Genomic DNA, 26214 nt, shown 5'->3' with positions numbered 1-26214 from the left:
GTTTCTAATTTACATTAATAGGATTCAGAAACTCAATGCAAACTGGTCAAATTCGCAGACAATACCAAACTAGAAGTGGCAGCAGAATCTGAGGCAATACCCAGGAACGACAAAATGAGTTGCACAAAGTATGTAAATGTGAACAATGGTAAATGAAATTTAATATAGACAAGTGTAAAGTACTGTGCATAGCACGAAGATAAATGAACGTCATAAGTGCTCCAGCTAAGAACATAAGAAATAGGAGCAGGAGTAGGCCATTTGGCCCCTTGAGCTGATCTTCTACCTCATCTCCACTTTCCTGCACTATCCCCATATCCCTTGATTCCCTTAATAATCAAAAATCTATCGATCTCTGTCTTGAATATACTCAACGACTGAGCCTCCACAGCCCTCTGGGGTGGAGAATTCCATAGCCCTCTGGGGTAGAGAATTCCAAAGATTCACCACCCTCTGAGTGAAGACATTTCTCCTCATCTCAGTCCTAAATGGCCGACCCCTTATTCTGAGCCTGTGACCCCTGGTTCTAGACTCCCCGGCCCGGGGACACATCCTCCCTGCATCTACCCTGTCAAGCCCTGTTAGAATTTTGTAAGGGAGAAGCCAAAAGAGATCTAGTGGTGTTGGGCCAGAATTTGCTGTAGCAGGGTATCTAACAGCAACTGTTGTTAGGCAGACTTACCCCTGCACCCTTCAGCTCAAAAACTTTTTGTCCACAATGTTGCTGAAGGTGCGAGCCGATAACGGCGCAGCGAGGGAAATAGGGCATCTGGGACCTCTATATTCTTAACCAATGAGACTTAAGAATTGGGAAATAAACACAGGAAGGACTGAGAAAGTGGGTGAATTAAAGGGGGTGAATTTAATGTCAAATCAGGTACAGAAATAAAGAGAGGCAAAGAAAGATTGGATTAAGAGAGAGAAAAAAAGACAGAAAGGAAAAGTAAAGAAAAGCTGAAGGAATCAGGCTTCACAATTGTAATAGTTAATTTTTGGTGCCAGAGGTGTTGATTGGCAGCCATTAACACATCGTTAAAAGAGTACTTACACTTATAATGACAAGACTTAACTTTCCGCGGCAAGTTTAATGGCCAATTAATGGGAAAATACAGCAAGTTCCTAAAGAAGTGGGGAGGCTGAGGGCGAGAAGCCCTTTTCGTGAAGCTAATGGTGGAGCGTCGCAACTCAGACAGCATCTTTTGGATAATCACATTTAATCATGCAGCTGCTCCGCATCTGAAGTTGCTGTACCATTTAACCATAAATAACGGTGAGCACCATTAGCCTTGCTGTTATTTTGACAGCAAATTCCGGCCCATAGTCAAACACTGTGGAGCAGCATTCAACACACAAATAAAATGTTGATTTACATAGCCAAAACCAAGTTGGAGGAAGTCGTGCATAAAAGTGCACAATGGTCTTGGCAGGTCATGTGTCTAGTGACCAACACACAAAGGAGGCGTTCAATCACATTCATGTGGTGCAGAGAGAAGCCACGAGACCCATCCCAAGAGTTGAAGAACTGAGTTATGATGAAAGACTAAGGAAACTTGAGCTTTTCAGCCTTAATGGCGTGATAGAGAGGTGATTGTATAGGTGTATATTAGATAATAAACAGTATAGGAAACCATTATTCAGAACACTACTTTAAAAATAAATGGTGACATCAGGACAAGGGAGCACAGGTCCAAACTAGAGAAAAGCAAATTTGGACTGAAGCAGTGATCATAAACTTTCAAATCATTTAAGAAACATTTGGGTACAGTGATGGAGGAGGACTGTACTGTCTTTCTGGGTGGACGAGAAATGATGAGCCGAAGAGTTTTCCTCATCCGTGTCTACGTCTCTCTCGCTTTCCTTTTACCTTTAACTTCACATGGTTATATTTTAGGAATTATTTGCCTGGAAAGGAGTACTTTGATATGCAACTACATGTGAACAATTAGAATCTACACAAAGGCGATCACAGGGACAAATATATACTTTGTTTATGTATCCTGTACAGTTGAAAGAAGAAACAACAAAATGACGGGTTCTCACCTTAAAAAAAGATTTGCCAGTGTCTTCTAATTGTAAATCAATACGTTTATCCAATATATACAAATTAGACGCACTGTTGAATATACTTCCTTGCAATGCAGGCTGTTTATTGGCGGCTCCTTCTTCATTTACCAGGTACGGCATCAAGTGTGTAAGAGCTGCAGAGCGCACCCTGTTGAACAAATAGATAGAAAGATTAAATAGTTCTTCCAAGTTAAAAACTAGATTATACTGTCAAAAAAAGCTGATCATGGCTAACAGACAAGGCTAATTATAAATAGGGCAGCTAATGTTCTTGGTTCATGTTGAACATGTAGAACATAAGTTTGGTACATATGTAGAATAGAAGTAGAAACACTTTGTTTAACGCTGATAATGCTCGGACTAGAATTCTTGAAGGTACAGCAGGAAATAAAAAGTGTTTTTTGTTTAGCCAAGTGCCTGACCTTTAACAGCTGATGTATATCTTTTTTAATGCATTCATGGGATGTGGGTGTCACTGGCAAGGCCAGCATTTATTGCCTATCCCAAATTTCCCTCGAGAAGGTGGTGGTGAGCCACCTTCTTGAACCGCTGCAGTCCGTGTGGTGAAGGTGCTCCCAACTGTGCTGTTGGGGAGGGAGTTCCAGGATTTTGACCCATCGACGATGAAGGAACGGCGATATATTTCCAAGTCAGAATGGTGTGTGGCTTGGAGGGGAACCTGGAGATGATGGTGTTTCCATGCGCCTGCTGCCCTCGTCCTTCTAGGTAGTAGCGGTCACGGGTTTGGGAGGTGCTGTTGAAGAAGCCTTGGCGAGTTGCTGCATTGCATTTTGCACACAGTCCGCCGGTGGTGGAGGGAGTGAATGTTTAAGGTGGTGGACGGGGTGCCATTCAAGCGGGCTGGTTTGTCCTGGATGGTGTTGAGCATCATATTTGAACAATTCAACAATTTTGAACAATGATTCAAAAATTTTCAACTGAAACTAGCACTAGAGTTAAGAATAGTACAGAAATTGGAGGGATCAGACAGGGGTCAAATGCAAGGCAGTCTAAGATGGGTTTGGAGTGCATGTACGTAAATGCACAGAGCGTGCTAAATAAGGTTGGTGAGCTGCAGGCACAAGATGCCACATGGGACTATGATAAGTGGCCTGGCTCAAACAAGGGGAGTATTGGGAACTTACTATTCCTGGCTACAAGATATTCAGGAAGGATAGGGAAGGAAAAAAAGGAGGGGGTGGCAGTATTGATCAAATAAACTATTATAGCACTGGAGAGGGATGATTTAGTTGAAGGGCCAAAGACAAAGTCTATTTGGTTAGAATTAAGGAATAGAGGAGCTATTACGCTACTGAGCATATACTTTAGGCCACCAAATAGTGGGAAGGAGATAGAGGGGCAAATTTGCAGGCAAATTACAGAGTAGTGATAATGGGGGACTTCAATTAACTTAAAACAGACTGGGATAATAACAGTGTAAATGGCAAAGAGGGGGAGGAATTCCTGAAATGTGCATGAGAATTTTCTTGATCAGTGTGTTTCCAGCCCAACGAGGAAGGAAGCAGTGCTGGATCTAGTTCTGGGGAATGAAGTGGGGCAAGTGGAGCATGTTTCAGTGAGAGCGCATTTGGGGAACAGTGATCATAATATCAAGTTTAGAACAGTTATGGAAAAGAACAAGGAACAATCATGCAACAAAAATGGAAGCGGGCTAACTTCAGTGATTTCAAAAGGGATCTGGCCCAAGTGGATTGGAATCAAAAATTGGTAGGCAAAACAGTAATTGAACAATGGGAGGTCTTCAAAGAGGAGATGGTTCAGGTACGGAGCAGACACATTCCCATGAGGGCAAAGGAAGGGCAACCAAAGCTAGAGCTCCCAGGATGACTAAAGGTATAGAGGTTAAAATGAGACAGAAAAAGGAGGCTCATGACAAATGTAAGGTTCATAATACAGCAAAGAACCAAGCTGAATATAGAAAGTGTGGTGAAAATTCATACGATAAATTGAAGCTTGATACTTAATCGGCTCCAGCATGTCTGAAGAAAAAGAATTCTTAAAAGGACATATTGTAAAAGACCACGCAGCAGATGATAGATCACCATAGCAACAAGAACGAGTCCAGGCTGGCTGGAGGTCACTTTGAACACCTGCATATGTTATGTTGTGGGCACTGAAAGAAAACAAGTGTGTCAATCAATCGTGGGTTGTATTTGTCGGAGCCTACTGCTGACAAGCCACCAGGTGTGGTTCTACATTATAAAGGATTTAAAAAAAAGATAAGCTGGTTTTTTTTCTCAGAATAAAAAGAGACGCAGCTCCACCAGTGACTGCTCCAACCTTGCCTTTCGCTTTCTGGCAGCACCATCTCACCTGGTATCTTCTTGACTACTTACGAGCAATCTTCCAGACAAGCTTGAACCAAACAGGAATATAACTTTCATAATGGGGTTAGTCTGAGGTAGGTATTTGATTTCTAAACGGTTATGCATTTTGGGAATTCAGAAGGTGTTGTATTGTTAAGGCAATTCTAATTTGTGCATACACCCAAGATATTGTTTAGATTCTAAGGTCAATTTTCTAATATATTAATAATAAATGGTTGTTTTCTTTATAAAACCATGGTTTGTGCCTGAAGTTTCTTTCGTTAAAAAATTAAATTAAATCATATGGAGATAAAAAGGCAATTCCCCAAATTAAAGTCTAAAATCACTTTGCACCTTTTTCATAGAATCATAGAAACTTACAGCACAGAAGGAGGCCATTCGACCCGTCATGCCTGTGCTGGCTCTTTGAAAGAGCAATCGTACTTAGTCCCACCCCCCCGCTTTTTTTCCGTAACCCTGTAAGTTCCTCATCCTCAAGAACCTGTCCAACTCCCTTTTAAAATTATTGATGGAATCAGCTTCCACCACTTTTTCAGGTAGAGCGTTTCAGATCCCGACAACTGAGTGAAAACATTTCCCCTCATCTCCTCTCCAGATCTTTTGCCAATGATTTTAAATCTATGACCTCTGGTTATTGACTCACTCACCAGAGGGAGTAGTTTTTCTCAATCCACCCTATCAAAACCTTTCATCATCTTGAAAACCTCCATTAGATCACATCTTATCCTTCTCTGTTCCAAGGAGAACAGTCCTAACTTTTCCAACCTCTCCTCATAACTGAAGTCCTTCATCCTTGGTAACATCCCGGATAACCCCCTCTGTACCCTTTCTGAGGCCTTTACATCTTTCCTGAACTGTGGTTTCCAGAATTGTCCACAATAACCAGTGATTTATACATTCCTCCCAAAGTACAGAGGAGATCTAAAAGAGGGGCAAAGAGAGCATATAACAGCTAACCTAAAAGGGAACCCAAAAGTCTTTTATAAACATATAAATAGTAAAACCATTTCTGAAGAGAGATTGAGTAGAATGGGCCTATATCCACTGGAGTTTAGATAAGAAGTGATCTCATTGAAACGTGTAAAATTCTTAAAGGGCTGAGGGGTCATAGTTTCAAGACAAGGGGTTGGCCATTTAGGACTGAAATGAGGAGAAATTTCTTCACTCAGAGGGTTGTGAATCTTTGGAATTCTCTACCCAGAGGGCTGCGGATGCTCAGTCGATGAGTATATTCAAGACTGAGATCGATAGATTTTTGGGCACTAACGGAGTCAAGGGATACGAGGATAGGGTGGGAAAGTGGAATTGATTTAGAAGTTCAGCCATGATCGTATTGAATGGCACAGCAGGCTTGAGCGATCGTATCACCTACTCCAGCTCCTATTCTTTTTGTTCTTAATGAAGGGTGGGGGCGATTAGGGATCAAAAAGGAGATTTTTTTTTTTTTTTAAATAGAGGTAGAGGGCATGGCTGAGGTATTAAAAAAGATGGGTGTTGCATCTGTCGTCACTAAAGAGGATGCGCCCAATGTAGCAGTAAAGGAGGAAGTAGTAGCAATATTGGATAGGATAAAATTGATTAAAAGGAGGTACTTAAAAGGTTGGCAGTCCTCAAAGTAGAAAAGTCACCCCGTCCAGATGGGATGCATCCTAGGTTACTGAGGGAAGTAAGGGTGGAATTTGTGAAGGCTCTGCCCACAATCTTGCATTCTTCCTTAAATACAGGGGTGGTGCCAGAGGACTGCAAATGTTACAACTGTTTAAAAAAGGGGAGAGGGATAAACCCAGCGACTACAGGCCAGTCAGCCTAACATCGGTGGTGGGGAAACTTTTAGAGACATTAATCCGGGACAAAATTAATTGACATTTGGAAAAGTATGAGCTAATAAATGAAAGTAAGCATGGATTTGTTAAAGGCAAATTGTGTTTGACTAACTTGATTGAGTTCTTTGATGAAGTAATGGAGAGGGTTGATGAGGGTAGTGCGATTGATGTTGCGTATATGGACTTTCAAAAGGTGTTTGACAAAGTACCACATATAGAGATTTGTTAGCAAAATTGAAGCCCATGGGATTAAAGGGGCAGTGACAGCATGGATACAAAATTGGCTAAGGGACAGAAAGCAGAGAGTAGTGGTGAACGGTTGTTTTTCAGTGGTGTTCTCCAGGACTGCTCTTTTTGATATACACTGATGACCTGGACTGGGTATACAGGGCATAATTTCGAAGTTTGCAGATGACACAAAACTTGAAAATGTAGCAAACATTGAGGAGGATAGTAACAGACTTCAGGAGGACATATAGACAGACTGGTGAAATGGGCTGACACATGGCAGATAAAATTTAACACAGTGAAGTGTGAAGTTGTGGCAGAGCCACCAAGGGTCTCAGAACAATAATCCCTTTAACTACAGTATAGTGCAACCGCGGACTGCACCTTTAAACTGCCTGTTAACTGTACTGTATGGTGTTTTCCTGCACTCCACGTGATGACGTCATGACGCTGCTCACGTGACCACCAGTGGCGCGAAGAACGTGATGACGTCATGACGTCAGCTTCCAGAATCTTCCAGTAGTCATCGAGTGCCCAGCAAGCTGTATAGACCTGTATACCGTTTCTCCTGTAGTTTCCCTGCTAACTTCGTTGTTCATTAAAACCTGTTGATTTGATTCATCGAGTCGAATACTTTATTCAGCTAGGAACCTCCGTTCCTACATTGGTGACCCCGATCTCGTCGGACAACTTTCGACGAGGATGAACACGAATGCTGTCGCCCTTAAACTGCCGCAGTTTTGGGAACAGCAGCCAGCAGCATGGTTTTTCCAGGCAGAAGCAGAGTTCGCTCTCCGGGAGGTCACAATGGATGCGACCCGTTATTATTACGTGGTTGCCGCTCTCGACAGTGCCACGGCCTCGCGGGTCGTCAGCATCCTTGGAAGCCCACCGGAGGAGGGCAAGTACGAAGCGCTTAAAGCCTGTTTGCTACAGGTATTTGATCTTAATGGGCCAGAAATTCAGATCGGGGGCTTGCCGCGCATGCAAGCCCCTGATATGCACTTACCCGACGCGCTGGCCGTTGACCTCCAGGGACGCCTGGAATTCGATTTTGAAAAAGAAGAATCCCGGGCAGCGTATGACGTCACGCCGCCCAGGAGTGCAGCCAGCGCGAAACCTGTAGCGCGCTGTGCAACTGAGACACGCCCCTTGAGGTCTCAGTTTAACAGGACACGCCCCCAATGTTTCTGCCAAGCTGCGAAGCATTTTTACATGCAAAGCAGCAGTTTAAATAGGTTTTTGGAAGTTTTTTGAAGATTTTGGTAACTTTTATAAACTTTTAAAAACGTTTACATTATTTTGAAGAATCTGAAGTAGTTTTAAACAGAATTAAAGCAATTTAAAGACTTTTAAAAGCCCTAAAAGAATTTTTTTAATTCCATTTATTTATTTAGCAATGTCGTCGTCATACGTGTCTTCACACTGTTCCCTTTGGGGAACTGTATGAAGTGGTGGAAGGATTTATGGCCATGATTAACGCTCATTCCGTGACCGTAACCATCTTTGAACCAGCCATTAGGGCGGTTAGTCCTATGGCGGGAGGGTTTTACGGGCTCCCACAAGCTATACAAGGAGGGGGGGGCCACCCACACCCACGGACGCAAATATCCCACTGGATGTCAACCCAGAATTTAGAGCCGGAGCTCCGACTCCACTTGCCGGGACTGTCTGGAGCGGGGTTCGAAACCCTACCCTGATCTGGCCCAGCGGCGGGGATCCTACCGCTATGCCAAAGGCCCAATCTGATTAGCAAAGTGAAATGGCTGGAATGAGCACAATTCACGGCATTAAAAGAACTCACAATTGAACTGATGATGACCTCAGCAATCTCCTCAAGGAGGTGGAGGCGCAGCGCCTGCTCATCATTGGTAATGAGAAGTCAAAGGCGCCGCAAAAAGGGCAGATGATAGCTTGGTCTTTCAAGTGGCAGCATAGGGCTCCAGTCACGGGGAGGGAAAAGGCGCAGGAAACGTATGGGTGTCACCTTTTGTGCGGAGTGGGCCTTTTGCGTAGCAGTAAGCGTCCCTGCCGCTGGGCCAGAAGGAGTAGGGTTTCGAACCCCACTCCAGACAGTCCCGGCAAGTGGAGTCGGAGCTCCAACTATAAATTCTGGGTGGACATCCAGCGGGATACTTGCGTCCGTGGGTGTGGGTGGCCCCCCCCCCCTCAGATGGGTTGTGGGAGCCCGTAAAACCCTCACGCCATAGGACTAACCACCCTAATGGCTGGTTCAAAGATGGTTACGGTCACGGAATGAGCGTTAATCACGGCCATAAATCCTTCCACCACTTCATACAGTTCCCGAAAGGGAACAGTGTGAGGATACGTATGACGATGACCTCTTGCGCAATGCACCTCCTTGGACCCTCAGTCGCAGATGCGAGGGGGCAAATCGTGCAATTGTTAAATTTTTCATTTTATTGACATGTAAAATGTTGGCCCAGTAATTCCCTTCCAAATGCGCGAGTACGGTCGGGGTACTTACGCGCCTGGCCGGAGGAAATGCCGGTTTTCAGCATGCACAGTGCATGTGGGGAAAACCGGCATTTCCTGTCCTCTGAACGAAGGGGTTCAGAGGCAGAACGCGTGCGACTGCACAGGCAGCGCGTGCGCAGTAAAATTCGCCGCTTTCATTCATGCTTTCAGTGAGGTCAAGTCCTTACAACTTACACATGAAAAAAGCATGGGTACAGTTGCTCCAGAGGCTGCGGAGGAAGATATTTCTTATCGTGGAGCTTCTGAAAGTATGTATGTCTGTATATATTCCTTTGCGTGTTATGTATATATTCCTTTACTTATGTGTATGAATGTATTATTTAATTATGACTTTCAGAGAAAGTAACTTATTGGAAAATCATAATTAAAAACATACATTCATACACATAAGTAAAGGAATATAAAACATACATACATATACGTAAAGGAATATATGCGGACATACATACATAATTACTTATTACTGATGAAAAGTTTCTTTCTTTAAAGTGCTGGAAATGTTATATTACTCATTTTAGAACACTCATTTTCACATTCCATTCACAGCCACAATTGCTCCTTCTACCTACCGTTCTGAAAACCCGTTTAAAAAAAAAAAAATTTAAACTTTAAAACTTACTTAAAATTTCTTAAAATAACTTCCCTCCCTTTCCCAAACAAAAATATTGCCTTTCAGAAGCTCCACGATAAAATATATCTTCCTCCGCAGCCTTGGAACAACTTTACACATGCTTTTTTCAAGTGTAACTTGTAAGGACTTACCTTCACTGAATCCATGAATGAAATCGACGAAGTTCACTGCGCAAGCGCTGCCTGTGCAGTCGCACGCGCTGTGCCTCTGAACCCCTTCGTTCAGAGGACTGGAAATGCCGGCGTTCCCCGCATGCGCTGTGCATGCTGAACGCCGGCATTTCCACCGGCCAGATGCGTGAGTACCCAGACCGTACTCACGCATTTGGACCCGAATTTCTGGCCCAATAAGTCGGAGCGGGCACGCAAGCTTATTTCCATGCCCGGCCTCGGGGACTCAAAACCGTCAGAGCTGATGAGTCAAATGCTCACGCTGTTGGGTGCGGAACCCCAATGCTTTTTATTCCGTGAGCTTTTCCTCTGCCAGCTACCCGAACCGGTTCAGGCGGCATTGGCCAACTCAGCCATCACAGACGGTGCTGAACTCGCTGCAGAGGCAGACAAGATATTTACTGTTACTCAGCAATGTTGTGCAGCCGCAAGGCGCTTTTCCCCCACGCGAGAGAAAGCCAGCCCGCCCCCAGCAGGATGGTGCGCGTACCACGCCCGTTTTGGCGCCAAAGCTCGATGCTGCCGGCCTCCTTGCAGTTTCCCTCAAAAAAACAACAACAAAAAAACTCCAACAAGCCCGCGTCCTCCCGGACGGATGACAAGGTCTAAGAAGCACAGCAAGTTAGCCATGGCGGCGGGCTCGGCGGGCAAACTCATTTATGTTATGGATTCCGTTACGAGCCGCCGGTTCCTGTGCGACACTGGCTCGCAGTGCAGCATCCTCCCAGCTTCAAAGCTGGACCTACTATCCGGCAGCCAAGGGCCTTCCCTCGTGGCAGTAAATGGCGCGGCCATGCGTACGTTCGGGAAACGGACGGTAAACTTAACCTTCGCCGGTCAACGTTTTGTCTGCGACTTTATTACAGCCAAGGTCTCACAGGCCATCCTGGGGGCCGATTTTTTCTGCGCCAACGGTCTGCTGGTCGACGTCCAACACTGCCGACTCATTAATGCGTCCACATTCCACGCAGTGCCCTGCCACCGCAGCACCGCCGTGTCCTGGTCGGTGGCCTGCACGGTTCCGTCGCAAGACGGCTTTACGCGCCTGCTCAGCGAATTCCCGGAGCTCACCAGGCCCACCTTTTCGGCTTCAAGCATACGGCACGGGGTGGAGCACCATATCTCCACGACCGGAGCACCAGTTTACGCTCGGGTGCGGCGATTAGAAGCCGGCAAGCTGGCAGCCGCAAAGGCTGAGTTCCAGACCATGGAGCGCCTCGGGATCATCCGGCGTTCGGACAGCCCTTGGTCTTCCCCACTGCACATAGTCCCTAAACCAGGCGGCGGATGGCGTCCTTGCGGGGATTACAGACACTTAAACGACGCCACGACACCGGACAGGTACCCGATTCCCCACATCCAAGATTTTTCGGCTCATCTGGCTGGAAACGCTATATTTTCTAAAGTGGATCTCGTTCGTGGATATCACCAAGTTCCGGTGCACCCTCCAGACGTCCCCAAAACGGCAGTCATCACTCCGTTCGGCCTTTTTGAGTTCCTCCGCATGCCATTCGGTCTGAAAAACGCAGCGCAAGCATTCCAGCGTTTGATGGACTCTGTATTACGGGACCTGCCCTTCATTTTTGTCTACTTGGACGACATCCTCATAGCCAGTAAGGATACGACAGCTCACATGGCCCACTTACGTACACTTTTTGCCCGACTCAGCCAACACGGCCTTATTGTCAATCCGGCCAAATGCACGTTCGGAGTATCCAGCATTGATTTCCTGGGACACAGGATTACCCCAGAAGGCGCCGTCCCACTAGCCACCAAGGTAGAGGCAGTTACCGCATTCCTGCAGCCTCGCACGGTCAAATCCCTGCAAGAGTTCTTGGGGATGGTAAATTTTTATCATCGTTTCGTCCCCAAAGCGGCCCGGTTGATGCAACCGCTGTACGAAGCACTAAAGGGAAAGTCGGGCAAGGATGTTCTCACTTGGACACTGCAAATGGACCAGGCGTTCCGCGATACCAAGGCGGCGTTGGCAGACGCAACTATGCTGGCACACCCACGTCCGGGCGCGACTGTGGCCCTCACTACGGATGCCTCCGACTACGCCATCGGAGCAGTTCAAGAGCAATGGGTCGACGGGGGTTGGCAGCCGTTAGCCTTTTTCAGCCGCCAACTGCGCAAGAACGAGCGAAAGTATAGCACTTTTGACAGAGAGCTGCTAGCCCTGTTTTTGGCCATCAGGCATTTCCGTTTCCTCCTAGAAGGCCGCCCGTTCACTGCCTTCGTGGACCACAAGCCGCTCACCTTCGCTATGGCCAAAGCGGCGGAACCTTGGTCAGCTCGGCAGCAGCGCCACCTCACGTTTATATCCGAATTCATGACGGATTTGCGGCACGTGTCGGGCAAGGATAATCTCGTGGCAGATTGCCTTTCCCGAGTCCCAGTCCAGGCAGTCCACCTGGGCATCGATTTCGTCGGACTGGCAGGGGATCAACTGGCAGACCCAGAAGTACAAGCATTTAGGACCACGCCTTCCAGTTGGCAGGTTGCAGACGTGCCGTTTCAAGAGGCAGGAACCACACTCCTGTGCGACATGTCCATGGGAGTGCCCCGGCCCATCGTGCCGGTCGAATGGCGCAAGAAGGTATTCCAGGCAATCCACGGGTTATCTCACCCGGGAATGCGGGCTTCTCAGCGGCTAATGTCCCACAAATTCGTTTGGAAAGGCATGCATCTGGACGTCCGGGACTGGACAAACAATTGCGTCGATTGCCAAAAGTCCAAAGTTCACCGTCACGTCAAGGCCCCGCTGGCAAACTTCCCGGTGCCTGAGCACCGTTTCGACCACGTTCACGTGGATTTAGTAGGCCCCCTTCCCGGGTCACGTGGATTCACACACCTCCTGACAGTCGTAGACCGGACCACCAGGTGGCCAGAGGCAATTCCATTGGCCGCCACCACCGCAGCAGACGTAGCCAGGGCATTTCTTTCGTCGTGGGTAGCTCGTTTCGGGGTGCCATCGGACATCTCCTCGGACCGCGGTCCGCAATTCACCTCAGAGCTGTGGAACGCAGTGGCACAAGGCCTGGGTACCAAGCTGCACCGCGTACCATCCGCAGGCGAATGGCCTGTGCGAAAGGTTTCATCGGTCCCTCAAAGCGTCCCTCCTTGCCAGCCTGCGAGGACCCAACTGGGTGGATAGGCTCCCATGGGTGATGCTCGGCCGCCGGACTGCACCAAAGGAGGATCTTCAGTCTTCATCGGCTGAGCTGGTTTATGGCCAGACACTCAGAGTGCCAGGTGATATCCTACCTCCACACACCGAACCATGGTCTGCAACTCAACAGTTCCTACTGCATCAGGAGGCGGCTAGGAATTTCCGGCCCATCCCAACCTCGCAGCACGACCTGCAGAGGCCTCACGTTCCGACAGAGCTCATGAGTTCGGACTATGTCTTTATTCGGCAAGACTGTCACAGAGACCCACTCAAGCCGCCGTATACCGGACCCTTTCGTGTCATTTCAGCAGGGGAAAAGTTCTTCACAGTCGAAGTCGGTGGAAAGTCTGATGCTGTTTCGGTCGACCGGCTCAAACCAGCCCACCTGGATTGGACTGAGCCTGTCGTGGCTGCCCAACTGCCTCGCAGTGGCCGACCGCCGTTAGCCACCAGACCAGCTGTGCATCAACCCACCGTCGAACAGCCCGATTCGTCCTCCGACGCGCCTGCACCTCTGACCACCGTTTCTGCCTCGCCCAAGACGCCGCTTCTGTCGCAATCCGGCTCTGGTTCTTCGAATAACGCCCCGTTTCCGCTGCCTGAGTTTCACCGCTGTTCCACCAGGATCATTAAGCCTCCTACTCGGTTGACAATGTCTGTTAAAGTGGATTCTGGGGGGGCGCCTGTGGCAGAGCCACCAAGGGTCTCAGAACAATTATCAATAATCCCTTTAACTACAGTATAGTGCAACCGCGGACTGCACCTTTAAACTGCCTGTTAACTGTACTGTATGGTGTTTTCCTGCACTCCACGTGATGACGTCATGACGCTGCTCACGTGACCACCAGTGGCGCGAAGAACGTGATGATGTCAGCTTCCAGAATCTTCCAGTAGTCATCGAGTGCCCAGCAAGCTGTATAGACCTGTATACCGTTTCTCCTGTAGTTTCCCTGCTAACTTTGTTGTTCATTAAAACCTGTTGATTTGATTCATTGAGTCGAATACCTTATTCAGATAGGAACCTCCGTTCCTACAAAGTGATACATTTTGGTAGGAAGAATGAGGAGAGGCAACATGTATTAAATAATACAATTTTAAAGGGAGTGCAGGAACAGAGTGACTTGGGGGTGTATGTACACAAATCTCTGAAAGTGGCAGGACAAGTTGAGAAGGCCGTTAAAAAAAAAGCATATGGCGTCCTTGGCTTTATTAATAGAGGAATAGAGTTATGCTAAACCTTTATAAAAGACTGGTTAGGCCTCAGCTGAAGTATTGTATTCAATTCAGAGTACAGGAAACTCTTTTTTATTCGGCACCGACGAGACCAGCGTGGTGCCGGTTTATCAAAAAGTCCGGATTACAGATGTTGCGTCCGTGTATAATAAGACACAGACTGCGGAGAACGGTACAACAGGTGTTTACTCAACGTGGCTCACACTGCAACTGATCTGTACAGATTACTACTCAGTGCTATATACAGGTGTGGTCACTGCCGGTACTACAGTATACATGAGCTGTAAAACATAGTTCCCCCCCTTAAAAGGTACATACATTACAATTCCTCCCCTTTTAGATTAACAGTACCATAACGCTCATTTAACAATTCAATGTCAAACTAATTACAATTAACACTTTTAACATGCAACATTAGCTGAAAATAGTCTATTTATATATTCAGTCTTTGGGGAGGCTTCCTGATCCTTTCTGCATAGCGCCTTTCCCGAGTGTCTTGCTCTTGGTGCGGAGGGGATTCTGGCCCCCTGTCGTCGGTTGGTTCATCAGCTTCCGATGCTACTGTTTCTGGGGTAGATGCGACCTGTACGTCGGGTTCATCACCAGGTACGTATGGGCGAGGCATGGGGTTGACTTGTTCCTGTGACTCTAGGATTTGGTCAGCATGGCATCTCACGATGCTCTCCCCAACGTCCACTGTGTACATTAGTGGGCCCTGCCGTGTGCATATCGTTCCTGGCTGCCATTTTTCTGTTCGGTAGTCGCGGGCCAAGACTGGTTGCCCTACATTTAAGCTCCTTGTTGGCTTCTCATGGATGTGCTGGAATTGCTTACTCTCAACATCTCTTCGTACGTTTGGTCTGAGCAAATCCAGGCGAGATCTTAACCTTCGGTTAAAGAACATCATGGCTGGGGCCTGGTTGGTGACTGCATGTGTCGCATTCCGGTAGGCGAACAGGAAATTGTCCACCTTGTGCTGCAGCGGAATGTTGTCATTGTACATAGCCTTTATTGCCTTCTTAAAGGTTTGTACGAACCTCTCAGCCAATCCATTTGTGGCTGGATGATACGGGGCGGATGTGTAATGCCTTACCCCATTCTTTTTCAAGAACCTCCGGAACTCTTCGGACACAAACTGTGGTCCGTTGTTGGAGCAAATCTGTTCTGGCAAGCCATTCCTGGCAAAAATGGTCGGTAGGACTGCAATAGTTTTCTCCGTGGTGGTGGAGGACATTTTGATGACCTCAGGCCATTTCGATGACCTCAGGCCATTTCGAGTGCGCATCCACGGCTATTAAAAACATGGAGTCCATGAATGGACCAGCAAAATCAATATGCACCCGTTGCCATGGAGATGAGGGCCACTCCCATGGGTGTAGAGGGGCCTGTGGTGGTGCATTTTGGACTTTCTGGCATCCTGAGCAGCTCTTGGTCAGGTCCTCGATTTGTTTATCGATTCCCGGCCACCACACATAAGCCCTGGCTAGGCTTTTCATTTTTACCCCTCCCAGATGACCCTCATTGAGCACTCTATCCCTTAACTTGGGTGGAATTACCACTCGGGATCCACACATCAAGGTCCCCCGGCACACTGACAGCTGTTCTCTCCTTGTCGAGAATGCTGGTAACACAGTGAGTCGCCATGTGCTGGCCATCCCTTCACCGTCAAATCATATACCCGAGACAGTGTCGGGTCATTTCGGGTTTCCTTTTCGATACAAGCGTCAGTTACCGGTAGGTATTCAACTATAGTCGAATGGAATATTTCGACAGGATCCACTGCTGGTGCTTCCTCCGCAGTAGGCAGTGGCAGGCGTGATAGCCCATCAGCATTTCCATGCTGTTTCGTGCCCTTATATTCAATCTCATAGTGGTGCGCCCCTAGAAAAAGTGACCATCTTTGTAGTCGTTGCGCAGTCATCACCGGAACGCCCTTCTTCGGATTAAAAATGGAGACAAGAGGCTGGTGATCAGTCAGCAAGGTGAATTTCTGCCCGTGCAGATAGTGATTGAACTTTTTCACTCCCCACAATAGGCTGAAGGCCTCCCTGTCAATCTGGGCATAGTTACGCTCGGCTGAGGTTAGTGATCGTGACGCGAAGGCTATTGGCCTCTCTGAGCCGTCCGAGAATTTGTGCGACAGCACCGCTCCAATGCCGTAGGGTGGCGCATCACATGCCAACCGAATTGGTAACGCTGGGTTGTAATGGGCCAATACCTCTTTCGATGTGATTAGTGTTTTGCTCTTCTGGAAAGCTCGTCTACATTCGTCACTCCACTTCCATGGCACCCCAGTTTGCAATAGGGTGTTCAGTGGGTGTAGTATTGTAGACAAATTTGGCAAGAACTTATGGTAGTAATTTACCAGCCCGAGGAACGACCTCAGTTGTGACACATTTTCCGGTGCTGGAGCCTTGACTACTGCCTCAATCTTCTCTGGGGACTTATGTAACCCCTCTTTATCGATAACGTGGCCACAATACGAGATCTGTTTTCTAAAAAACTCGCATTTGGGGCGGTTAGCTCGGAGCCCATATTCCTGCAATCTAGTGAGCACCTGCTCCAGGTTGGCAAGGTGAGCACTGTCATTTTCGCCCGTGACCAGGATGTCGTCCAAATAACACTGGGTCCCTGGGATCCCTTGCAGGACTTGTTCCATTGCCCTCTGCCACATAGCCGGAGCTGATGCTACCCCGAATACCAGCCGGTTGTATTGGTAGAGACCTTTATGGGTGTTGATTGTGAGGTATTTTTTTGATGCTTCTTCTACCTCCATTTGCAGATACGCCTGGGCCAGATCAATCTTAGTGAAGCGTTTCCCTCCAGATAGCGAGGCGAAAATATCTTCAATCCGCGGAAGTGGATATTGTACGGTGTGAAGGACCGGGTTCACTGTTACCTTAAAGTCCCCACAGATGCGAACCTTCCTTGGTTCTCCAGGCGTGCTGCTCAACGACTTTTTCATCACAGGGACGATGGGTGTAGCCCACTCGCTCCAGTCTACCTTGGACAGTACACCTTAACGTTCCAGACTCTCCAGCTCTGCTTCGATGGCTGGGCGGATCGCATAAGGTACCGGTCTGGCCTTAAAAAATGTTGGGCTTGCGTTTTCTTCAATTTTAATCATCGCTGTCACGCCTTTTAGTGTTCCGAGTCCTTGCTGGAACACTTCTTTCGCGTCAGTTAGGATCTTTGACAGTCGCCCAGGTGTGACGTCGTCATCCTTTTTGTCAGCCACAGTCAGTGCCTGTATGGAATGCCAATCCAGTTGTATTTTCCGGATCCATTCACGTCCCAGTAATGGTGGTCCTCCATCTTGCAATACATACAGGTCTAGTTTTGGTGTTTCCTTACCGTTATATATAACGGTCACCCTTATTTTTCCTTTGGGGTAGACTTTTTGCCCCGTGTACGTCTTCAAAATAATTTGTGTCTCTCAAGGGTATGTGAGAGAATAGCCGCTCGTAGTCCCGTCGGTTTATGATTTAGGGCTGATCCTGTGTCCAATTCCATCTTTACCTGGACTCCTGCTAACTTGAGAGTGACCCAAATGGTTCGGTGATCCTCCGTTGTGATCACATTATGTAGTTTCAGACAACTCAGTTCCCTGCTTTCGGAGTCGTTATCACTCTTTTGTTCGTCTGAACTATTCTCCGTCTGAACTATTCTCCGTCATCTTATGTACCTTCTTGTACTTTCCTTTGGTAGCTTTCTTATTGCTGGTTTTCTTTCCAGACCTGCAGACTCGTGCTATGTGTCCTACTTTTCCACACTTTCTGCACACTTTGTCTTTGAACCAGCAATCATTCTGGTCGTGTGTTGTTCTGCCGCAGCGATAGCACTTCTCTGTTCCATATGACATTTCGTTTGTGCCATATTCTTGCGGTCTCTGTTGTATCTCTGCAGCGCCCCGTGCTGCTGCTTCATATGATACCGCAATGCTGAAAGCCTTTTCCAGCGTAAGGTCCTTTTCAGATAAAAGCCATTTCTGGGTTCCTTCACTTTGAAGCCCACACACAAACTTGTCCCTTAAGGTATCTGCCAGTCCCGCTCCAAACTGGCAGTGTTTCGATAGTTTGCGCAGTTCTGTTAAATAATCAGCATTGCTTTCATCCTTATGCTGGTTCCGTTTGTGAAACTTGAATCTTTCTGCTATCAGCAGCGGTATGGGGTTTAAATGTTCCTTTAGTATCGTTACTATGTCTTCAAAACTCTTTTCCATTGGCTTCGTTGGGGTTACTAGATTTCGTAATAAACCATACGTCTTTGCACCCATTAAATTTAACAATACCGACGCTTTCTTGTCATCTGACACCTCATTTGCCTTGCAGTACACCTCTATTCGTTCGACATATGTAGTCCAATCTTCGACTTCATTGTCAAATGCGGTGATACTGCCACTCTTCGGCATTTTGGTGTGGTTTAAAATGGCGTCTCCCAATGGCTTAAAATGGCGTCTCCCGTGCTTTCCTTCCTCCCCCACTGCTGCCAACGCCGCTCCCGGCGGTTCTCGCGGCAATGGCAGCGCCCTGTAGGTTTTGCGCGCTTCTCCTGCGCTGCTGCCAACGCCGCTCTCGGCGGTCCTCGTGGCAATGGCGCGTCTCTCTCTCCGACGCTGCTCGGCCCCTGAACACCGGCTGCGCCCTGTGCGCTCTGCCCTCTCTCTCTCTCTCCCCCGTCGATGCTGCTCGGCCCTTTGCTGTGCCGCTCGGTCGGGCTCTAGCCCGCCGCTGTCCGGGAAGGGTCTGCGCACTACCTGTTGCCAGCCCGTTTTGCTGGACCACCTCGACTGGAAAGCCAAGCCTGGCTCTCGACAGCCTCCCCCGCAATTCTCGAGTCTCTGCTGGATGACTGGGCGGTTGCCCGTGGTCGACGCCCGAGTCTCTGGCCTTGACCTCCAATCCACTGATCTCCAGGAACGAATCCCCGGGAGGTGATGCAGAGTTGCAGGTAGGTTCGAACCTGCCTCGTCGCCAATGTTGCGTCCGTGTACAATAAGACACAGACTGCGGAGAACGGTACAACAGGTGTTTACTCAACGTGGCTCACACTGCAACTGATCTGTACAGATTACTACTCAGTGCTATATACAGGTGTGGTCACTGCCGGTACTGCAGTATACATGAGCTGTAAAACATAGATCCCCCCTTAAAGGTATATACATTACAAGAGAGAGGTATAGTAAAAGGTACGAGAGCCCGGTACATAGCAACAGATCCAGGCGTCCCTGTTGCTTAGCAACAGGTGCAGGAACCCCGCCACAAGATCCAGGCGTCCCTGTTGCTTAGCAACAGGTGCAGGAACCCCGGTTACACAGCCACAGATCAAAGAACGGCCACTAATCTGAAGTAAAACTTACCTGAACCTACTCCTGCATTTTGCCGGTTAACAGAGATTTCCGGTTATTTAGGTGCCGGTAAATCGAGAGTTTCCTGTACCACACTTCAGGAAGGATGTCAAGGCCTTGGAGAGGGAGCAGAAAAGATTTACTAGAATGGTACCAGGGATGAGGGACTTCAGTTATGTGGAAAGACTGGAGAAGCTGGGTTGTTCTATTAAAGCAGAGAAGGCCAAGAAGAGATTTGATAGAGGTGTTCAAAGTCATGAACAGTTTTGATAGAGTAAATAAGGAGAAACTGTTTCCAGTGGCAGAAGGATCAGTAACCAGAGAACACAGATTTAAGGTGATTGGGGAAAGAGCAGGGCAGTCGGACTAAGTAGATAGCTCTACCAAAGTGCTGACGCCTGCATGATGGGCCGAATGGCCTCCTTCTGTGCTGTATCATTCTATGATTCTATGAACCGAGGGAACAATAATCTAAGTACCACAGAACAACGTTCCTTCACTGGGCATTAAAAGTATGCTTAGTAGAATGTTATGATGGCCAGTATCATTCCCTACTACTTTGAACAGTAAACCCTTGGTATCTCTTTACAATAGCAAAACTGTCAAGGAGCGGTTAGTAGCAAATCAGGTCATCTAGCTGCGACAAAAGGTCCTGTATGTGAGACACTTGAAAAACAGGTTTTTGGCGGCCAGTGTGGGGGTATGACAGTTACCCTGGTGACTTTTACCCAAAGATTCTGTAAATGAGATAGAATGGAGTGAAGAAATATTCCATTTCATGGAATGAGCGACAATTCAAATTCCAAGCTCAGGGATCTCAATTTCTGGAACAGAAAGCCAGTGAACATCTTGTTGTGAAACACCAAGAAAAGCTCCAGCTCCAGAAAACTGAAACAGACATTTGGTCACCCCTGAGTACAGAGTCCATTTGCGAGGATTATTTAGATTCGGGCTGAGAAGCAGACAAATGCTAAATTAATAGGACCCAGTACCAAAAACACAATTTTTGTCACAGCTTGACCAAGGTAATGAATTAAATATGCTCCCTTTGTAGCTGCACACAAATAGGGGTAGATTTTGCCGAACCTGTCGGGAAGAAGGCGGGACTTCCCCTTTCGGGTTTTTGACCCGCCTACTTCGAAGTCCGGCCAATCCGCGCGATTTTCCCTTGATTGACCTTGTTGAGCCCGCCCAGCGAGCTCAGCAGCCCAATTAAAGGCCACCCGGCAACAGGTGCTGTCACAGACTGAAATTTCATCTGTCAAGAGTTCAAACAGTTAATTGGCACTAATCCCTTCCCGCCTGGTTTCGGCGGGTCCCAGTGCGGGGCGGGTACCCGCCGCCCCTGAAACTTATGTGGGGCGGGGTTTTGGGCGGGATGGTGTCGGGACCCCCAAATTCGGGATTTCCACCCCCCCCCCCCCCCCAAAACCCCGCCTGACAGCTCCCCGAAAATCTAGCCCATAATGTCAGTAGCTGTACCAAAACAAAAGAGCTAGGGTTAGAGTGGCGACTCGTGACCATCACAGTCACGTTCATACATGGTGACATAGATCAACCTGAGCAGATGTCCATGAGAGCCTGTCAGTTGAGGTTGATCTGTGGTCAAGACTGATGCATATTTTTAATGACCTCCCAATTTTTCTGCCGTAACAAAAATAACGACTCATTTCCACCAATATCTGATGCCCAAAATGTTCCTATATACACAACAGAAGAGCATCAAACACGTGTTCCCCAACAATGCCTTAAAGGGTGGCTGTCCCATTATTCTCACCAGAGACATCCTGGGCTATAACAATGGTATGTGGAAGATAGTGGAATGTAGAAGAAATTAGAAAACCTCAGAATTTCAACCGTTGAATTTGCTTTGCCAATGCAGAAGTAAAGCTATTGCTTTACTGAATGCCTCTACAATATGATCCCATTTCTGTAATAAATTGATGGAGGACAAACTAATAATTCAAAACATATCTGGCTAGAGATTTGCATTATATCAAATACGTCCAAGAAACATCAATTTATTTTAATGGCTGTAGAATGGTATTAAAGCACAAGAAAGGATCCAATTATTCTTTGAGATGAGTTGTAGCCTTAACCCTACATGGCACTGCTGTTTGATCATTGCAGTTGGACCGCTGTCATTTTATCTCCATTGCTTCTCACAGTTTTACTATTATTAGATTTCTATGTGCAGTATACTGTTTGACAAAGAATTGATGGACTCCTAAGTGCCTTTCATCTGGTTATATCACATGTCTCTTTTAGAGATCAAACTTTTAAAGTTGGTACACATTTTGTTCAAGCATTGTCTCAACAAGTAGTTTAAAAAAAAACAATCGCTGTAAAAAATAAATTATCTTCCTACTTTTTCCTACAAATAAATTCAAATGTTTAATTCCATCTGGACACAGGACGAAAGGTAAATTGTTATTGTTGAAAAGCAGTGGAAAATTTCACCCCTACCTGTATTAACTTCCTATGTTCCCCCATTTACCAGCAGAGGAGCCGGGCAGGTGATTTGTTCCTACACTTCTCCAATCAGTGCAGCACCTCAGCTGGTTATTTGGAAGTGTTCTGGAGGTCCCCTTGTCCTATGGGGAGGCACCTTGACTACATAATGGCACCTCATTCAGATAGCCTCGTGAGATTGGGAAGCCAGTATGTGACCTATTGTGCTAACCTGCATTTTACAGCTCAATTGTGCAACCGTGAGACCACACCTGGAGTACTGTGTGCAGTTTTGGTCTCCTTACCCAAGAAAGGATATACTTGCCATAGAGGGAATGCAGCGAAGGCTCACCAGACTGATTCCTGGGATGGCAGGACTGTTGCATGAGGAGAGATTGGGTCAACTAGGCCTGTATTCACTAGAGTTTAGAAGAATGAGAGGGGATCTCATTGAAACGTATAAAATTCTGACAGGGCTAGACAGACTGAATGCAGGGAGGATGTTTCCCCTGGCTGGGGGGTCTAGAACGAGGGGTCACAGTCTCAGGATACGGGGTAGGACATTTAGGACTGAGATGAGGAGAAATGTCTTCACTCAGAGGGTGGTGAACCTGTGGAATTCTCTACCACAGAAGCATGTGGAGGCCAAGTCACTGAATATATTTAAGGAGATAGATTTCTAGACACAAAAGGCTTCAAGCGGTATGGGGAGAGAGCAGGAATATGGTATTGAGATAGAGGATTAGCCATGATCAAATTGAATGGCGGAGCAGGCTCAAAGGGCCAAATGGCCGACTCCTGCTCCTATTTTTCTATGTTTCTAACTCGTTGGTACAACAATAACTGTGTCACAACCCGATCACCATAGGATCTTGACTAATTTTCTTTTTTATTTGTAGTTACACCAACATTTTGTAGCTTATGAATAAAATATCTGCATCCATATGATACACTGATGAAGGATGCTAAAGGTTTGATTTTAATATTTAATATAAAAGTACATCTTTCCAAAAAGTAAACTCCTGCATCTGCTTCTCGCTGTTGAAATTATCTAGCATGACTCTGAATTCTTTCAAACTGTTTCAGTTTTTCTCCCAACAATAATCCAAGAAACTTTGTTCATTGTTGTAACTCATTTTTGTCTTAATGAAATCATACGAAAGAAAGTAGAAAAAGAAAGAACGTGCATTTATATAGCACCTTTCCTCACCTCAGGACATTCCAAAGAGTACTTTTACATAGAATTTTACAGCCCAGAAACAGGCCATCCGGCCCACCTGATCTACGCTGGTGTTTATGTTCCACATGGACCTCCTCCCACCTTACTTCAACTAACCCTATCAACATATCTTTCAGTGAAGTCACTATTGTAATGTAGGAAAACAGTGGGCAATTTGTGCACAGCAAGGTCCCATAGACAACAATGACCAGATAATCTGTTTTAGTGATTTTCGGTGAGGGATAACTATTGCCAGGACAGTGAGAAGTCTCCTTTGGTCTTCTTTGAATAGCACCATGGGATCACTAAAAACAGATTAACTGGTCATATGTGTTTGTGGGACTTTGCAGTGTACATATTGGGTGCTGCATTTCCCTACAATACAAGTGATTGGATGTCAAAAGTTCTTCATTGGCTGTGAAGTGCTTTAGGTACGTCCCAAAGACATGAAAGGCACTCTATAGATGTAACTTCTTCCCTTTTCTAAGTTGATGAAGTTTACAGAGCTATATAGTGGCTTCTTTTAAAATAAATTAAGACATGCTTACAAATGCTGTTTGCTCATAAAAAGTCGAAGAGATGCACGAATCCTGGCTGTCCGCGATAGAATGCCAGCAGCAGCTTCATCACACGGCTCACTCAGTGCAAGGATGCAGCTTCCTAGTGGGCCTTCTGTAGTTGCAAAGCCCTACAAAAACCACAGAACACAACAGGGTATGGGGATACTTCAAAACTGTAACAGTCACCTTTTTGAGTCAAAGGCAGGTACTCAATAAACTTGTGGTCTTAACTGTAACATTTAATCAACAGCTTTTCTGTGATATATCCCATCCTGATGAACTAACAATGTGTGTACATTTATAAGAGTACAAGGCAAAATTCTCAAACTACACATGTCAAGTAACAAAGGAAGTGATCTGCTAAACCATCTGCATTTCGTGTCAGGGCATCCAAGGTTTCTGAGAAATTGCACTAACCCGGAAAGGGAAAAAACCCAAGAGTAAAAGCCAATGAGCCATATTAAAGATAACCATCTTTATGAACCACAGTCAAAACCCATTCAAATCACAAGAGAGGAAGAGGACAAAATACCAGCTGTACAAGGGCTCCTAAATAAAAGTCACCGGGGGGCGGAGGGAGGAGGAATTTAGTGGGTTTAATATAGACAACAAAATTGGTAATTGAAAAAATAATGGGACTCGAGATAGACAAATCTTAAGGACCTGATTGTTTCCACTGCAAGTATCAAAAGAAATAGCTGAGGAAATTGCAGATGAATTAGTCATCATTTTTTAAAGCTCTCTAGATTCAGAAATTGTGTCTTAAGATTGGAAAATAGCAAATGTCATTCCATTATTTAAAAAAGGAAGGAAGAAAATGGATAATTACAGGCTTGTCAGTTTAATGTCAATTGTGGGGAAGTTACTAAACTGAGCATCTGGACAAGTATGAGCTGATCAATGAGTCAGCATGGATTTCCAAAGGGTAGGTCATGTCTAACTAATCCAGTTAAATCTTTTGAGGTCACCAGCATGGTGGGAGCATGTATGGATGTTGTCTATATGGACTTCCAGAAGGCATTTGATAAGGTTCTGTACACGAGATTATTTGCAAAAATAAGAACCATGGATTTGGAAGCAACTTTGTGTTATAGTAATTAGTTGGGGGGTAGGAGGCAGAGAGTAGGGCTAAAGGTATGTTCTCTGATTGGCAGGACGTGACCAGTGGTGATCCGCAGGGATCTGTACTGGAGACCTCAGCTTTTCACCATATATATTAATGGCTTGGATGAAGAAATAGACAGTTGTATATCCAAGTTTGCAGATGACACCAAATTAAGAAGCACAGTAAGTTGTGTTGATAGGAGGAGAAAATTACAAAGGGACATGGACAGCCTAAGTGAGTGGGCAAAACTATGGCGGCAGATGGAGGTCAATGTGGGGAATGTGAGGTCATCCACTTTGGATCTGAGAAAGACAAATCAAAATATTTTCTCAATGACGAGAGTTTAAGAGCTCTGGAGGCACAAAGGGATTAAGGTGTCTATGTACACAAATCACTAAAAGTTAGTACGCAGGTACTAAAAGTAATTGAAAAGTCTAATGGAATGTTGGCTTTTATTACAAGAGGATTGAAATACCAAAGTGAGGAAGTTATGCTTCAGAGCCAAGGTCAGACCCTACCTGGAGAACTGCATTCAGTTCTGGGCACTGGACCTCAGGAAAGATGTATTGGCCTTGGCGTGGGTGCAGCGCAGATTCACCAAAATGCTTCTGAGGCTTAAAGGGTTAAATTATGAGGACAAGTTGCATAAACTTGGCTTGGAGTTTAGACGGTTGAGGGGTGATCTAATTGAGGTACTTAAAATGATTAAGGAATTCGATAGGGTAGATATAGGGAAAGTATTCCCTCTGGTGGGGGAATCCAGAACAAGAAGGCTTAATCTTAAAATTAGAGCTGGGCCGTTTAGGAATGAAATCAGGAAGCACTTTTGCACATAAAGGGTAGTAGAAAACAGAACTCACTCTCCCAAAAGGTTGTGGATGCTGGGTCAATTGAAATTTTCACAACGCATATCGATTAGACTGTTGTGAGGGAAGGGTATCATGGGATATGCAGCAAAAGCAGGTAAATGGAATTGAGGTACAGATCAGCCATGATCCAATTGAATGGTGCAGCAGGCGCGAGGAGCTGAATGGCCTACTCCTGTTCCCACGTTAAGTGGTAGTCAAAATAACACTGTCATTTTCACACCTTCTCATCTGTAAGCAAACTTTAGGAACAGGACCAAGAAGAACAACTATTAGAAGACAATGAAAAGTCATTAAAAAATGGTGCTCTTACATTGTGATAAATATGCTGATCGTGGTGTTTCTCACACACATGCAAGAGAAGTTGCATAATCAGCCCGTATTTTTCTGAAGTCTGGGTTAACTGTGCCATTGACATACAATTTTCAGTAGGGGCATTAATTATAACTACATATTTCAAATCTTGGTGCCATTAAATATCAACAGACGTGAGTCCAA

At 46.2% G+C, this 26214-nt stretch overlaps 1 protein-coding gene across 1 annotated transcript in view; it reads right to left on the bottom strand.

The window, feature by feature from the left end:
* The window catches only part of rttn (rotatin), a 283502-nt gene that overhangs the window by 184419 nt on the left and 72869 nt on the right, over positions 1–26214 (bottom strand). The window contains exons 17-18 of the mRNA XM_085993987.1: positions 23734–23873; positions 1917–2212 (exon numbers count right to left, since the gene is read on the bottom strand). Of these exons, the coding sequence (XP_085850113.1) occupies positions 1917–2212; positions 23734–23873 (436 nt within the window). The remainder of the gene's footprint in view (positions 1–1916; positions 2213–23733; positions 23874–26214) is intronic.

This window comes from Somniosus microcephalus, chromosome 7 (assembly GCF_052327205.1).
Source record: "Somniosus microcephalus isolate GS21.2 chromosome 7, FLI_Smic_1.0, whole genome shotgun sequence".
Classification (NCBI taxonomy): Eukaryota; Metazoa; Chordata; class Chondrichthyes; order Squaliformes; family Somniosidae; genus Somniosus; species Somniosus microcephalus.
The sequence above is the reverse complement of the archived record's forward strand: the minus strand, read 5'-3'. Positions and strand labels throughout refer to the sequence as shown.